We start from the raw sequence: 2970 nt of genomic DNA, 5'->3' as shown, positions 1-2970 counted from the left end.
GTTTCATGATAGGAAATATTTTAGGAATGAGTGTGTGAGATTGACAGATCGCTTGCGATCATTTGAACAGAGCAAATCAAATACAAATCAAATAATGACTCAAATTTTGCCTAGAAGTTAATATTTGTAAAAAAAAAAATATATACAGCCAATTTACAGTCATTTTATTGTGGGTTTTATTTCTGTAAAATAATACTTTTTTAAATTAAACTTTTAGCTATTTTTTTAACATAGAAATGGAATGGAAGTTATGATACAGTACATAAATTATGATATATATATATATATATATATATTCCTATTCTATTTTTTTAATGCACTTTTTTTTAAACTTTAGAATATACTAAGATTATTAAAATAGTAATTTCTTATTTTGTGGAATAGTAATAATATTAACATATAGTCACAATGTGATTTCTTTTTTTTTTCTTTTTTACAAATTGTGCAGCCTTTCAAAATAAGCACAGCTAATGTAAAAAAAAAAAAATCACAATTTTATCAGGAAGAAAATACAATTCGATTTTTTTTTCTAAAAGGTTCAGCCCTGGACAAAAAACACACTTACATTCAGGAGAGATTTTGCTTAAATAAAATGCTTCTAGTTTAAGGATGAAATGTTTTCACTGGAAAACAAGAGCAGGATACTAGTTGAGAATACGATCTTTGCAGTGTCCTGTTTAAAGATGGACAGACGGCTGATCTTCATGGGTTCTGAGTTTAGTGTGATTTGTGTCTCTCTCAGGCTGCTATACGCAAAGAGCTGAACGAGTTCAAAAGCACAGAGATGGAGGTGCACGAGTCCAGTCGACATCTAACCAGGTGAACGCAAACACATCCAGATCTGACACGAGTCGCCTGTCTGGCTTCTGTGTACTTCATTGTTGTGTAGATAATGAATTCAATATTATTAGCTGATTCCTAATCATGATAAGAACGAAATCAAGCTTTTTTATACACTTTTTGTCTATTTTCAGCTTTTTTTTTTTTATTGAAAATATGCATTTTAATTAATTATAAATATACAGAAATAAGCTATTATTTTAATTTCAGTATGTATGTGTTTTTAACTTTCTAAGGAACACCTTGTATTTTCTATCTATCTGTTTATCTCTCTATAATAATTTTTTTTATAAATATTAAACAATAAATGTTTATATATATATAGATTAAACGTGTTAATATAGTAATATATTTCTTATTTTGTTTACATTTTATATTAAATTTATATTAATATTTTTATATTTATTTTTAATTGACTTCTATATACAATTATTTTTAATTAATACATTTATTCAGCAAGGATGCATTAAATGGTGTAAAAGTGACATAAATCTTATCCAACATTATAAATGCCTTTACTCTTTCAAATAAATGCTGTTCTTTTCAACTTTTTATTCATTCTGAAAAAATTCTGTATCACGGTTTCCACAAAAATATTGTGCAGCACAACTGTTTTCAACATTGATAATAATCAGAAATGTTTCTCGAGCAGCAAATCAGCATATTATACTGATTTCTGAAGATCATGTGACACTGAAGACTGGAGTAATGATGCTGAAAATACAGCTGCGCATCACAGAAATAAATTACAGTTTAACAGATATTCACATAGAAAAGAGTTATTTTAAATTCTAATAATATTTTACAATTTCTACAGTTTTTTTATCAAATAAATGCAGCCTTGATGAACATAAGATTCCGTTTACAAATAAAAAATCTCTAAACTTCTAAACAGTAGTGTATATTTAGCATAAAAACATCTACATATGTTTCTTAATATATATTTTTTTAAATATACATAAAATTAAATGTGTAAAAAAATATTTATAAACATTTAAAATTGACAAGTCGCATTAATATACATGATGTCTCAGTCTGTTTGGAAGCACTAGATTGCTACAGTATTTAATGTAAATATGACTTAAAAAAGCAGCTTTAAGTTCTTCTGGTTTAAATGATAAGGTCAAGTGAAGCACATTGCATTATGGGATGGGCATCATGTTTACTGTGTTGTCATTCTTGTGTTCTCTGCAGGTTTCATCGGCCGTAGAGCGAACTCTCTCTCTCTGGTTTGGAGCTGTTCATCTCTAATGGACCCTGAACAGACTACCTGCTGCTGGATTTGATCAGGAATCACTCGCAGCAGATCTGAGCTGATCCTGCTGGACTCTCAGCGGCCCGGAGGATACCAGCGAGCTGACGATCTGTCTGTGTGCCCATATTTCTGTATATTTTGACAAACACTGATCTATTACGTGCCCTTCGCCGTGAATTTCTCTTTTTTTGGTTTTTCCAGGCGATGGTTTTTAATGCAGCAAACGATGTAGTTGATTTTCTACTTGCAACTGATATTATTCCAGTCCTTTTAGTCTTCAAAAACGGAGAACACAAAGGAAACGACTTTTCTAATGAGCGCAAACCACATTATTAGACGCTGTCTTTAAAGAAACAGTTCAGCCAAAAAGGAAAATTAGCTGGAAATGTGCTCACCCTCAGATCATCCGAGATGTAGATGAGTTTGTTTCTTCATCAGGTTTGTAGAAATGTAGCATTGCATCAGTGTCTCATGCTCTGCAGTGAATGGGTGCCGTCAGAATGAGAGTCCAAACAGCTGATAAAAACACCACAATAATCCACATCTGGAGAAGACAAAAGCTGAAACAAATCCAGCATTAAGACGTTTTTAACTTAAAACTGTTGCTTTTGGCAAAAATATGAGTCCATATAACATTGGCTTTTTCAATGGAGGAAGCATTTTATGAATTATGGACTCATATTTTAGCCAGAAGCAACAGTTTGAAGTTAAAAGCGTCTTAATGCTGGATTAGTTTCAGCTTTTGTCTTCTCCAGATGTTAGCTGATGAACTGGAGTGGTGTGGATTATTGTGATGTTTTTATCAGCTGTTTGGACTCTCATTCTGACGGCACCCATTCACTGCAGAGCATCCATTGCTGAGACACTGATGCAAT

At 31.5% G+C, this 2970-nt stretch overlaps 1 protein-coding gene across 4 annotated transcripts in view; it reads left to right on the top strand.

Annotated features, from left to right (window-relative positions):
• Positions 1-2487, top strand: part of phactr1 (phosphatase and actin regulator 1) — a 22608-nt gene extending 20121 nt beyond the window's left edge. For all 4 annotated transcript variants that reach the window (XM_016466342.1, XM_016466341.1, XM_016466339.1 and 1 more), the window contains exons 13-14: positions 743-819; positions 2035-2487. In XM_016466342.1, coding sequence (XP_016321828.1) covers positions 743-819; positions 2035-2050 — 93 coding nt within the window. In that variant the 3' untranslated portion in view covers positions 2051-2487. The remainder of the gene's footprint in view (positions 1-742; positions 820-2034) is intronic.
• Positions 2488-2970: the final 483 nt, after the last annotated feature.

This window comes from Sinocyclocheilus anshuiensis, unplaced genomic scaffold, assembly GCF_001515605.1.
Source record: "Sinocyclocheilus anshuiensis isolate Anshui unplaced genomic scaffold, SAMN03320099.WGS_v1.1 scaffold540, whole genome shotgun sequence".
Taxonomy (NCBI): domain Eukaryota; kingdom Metazoa; phylum Chordata; class Actinopteri; order Cypriniformes; family Cyprinidae; genus Sinocyclocheilus; species Sinocyclocheilus anshuiensis.
The sequence above is the reverse complement of the archived record's forward strand: the minus strand, read 5'-3'. Positions and strand labels throughout refer to the sequence as shown.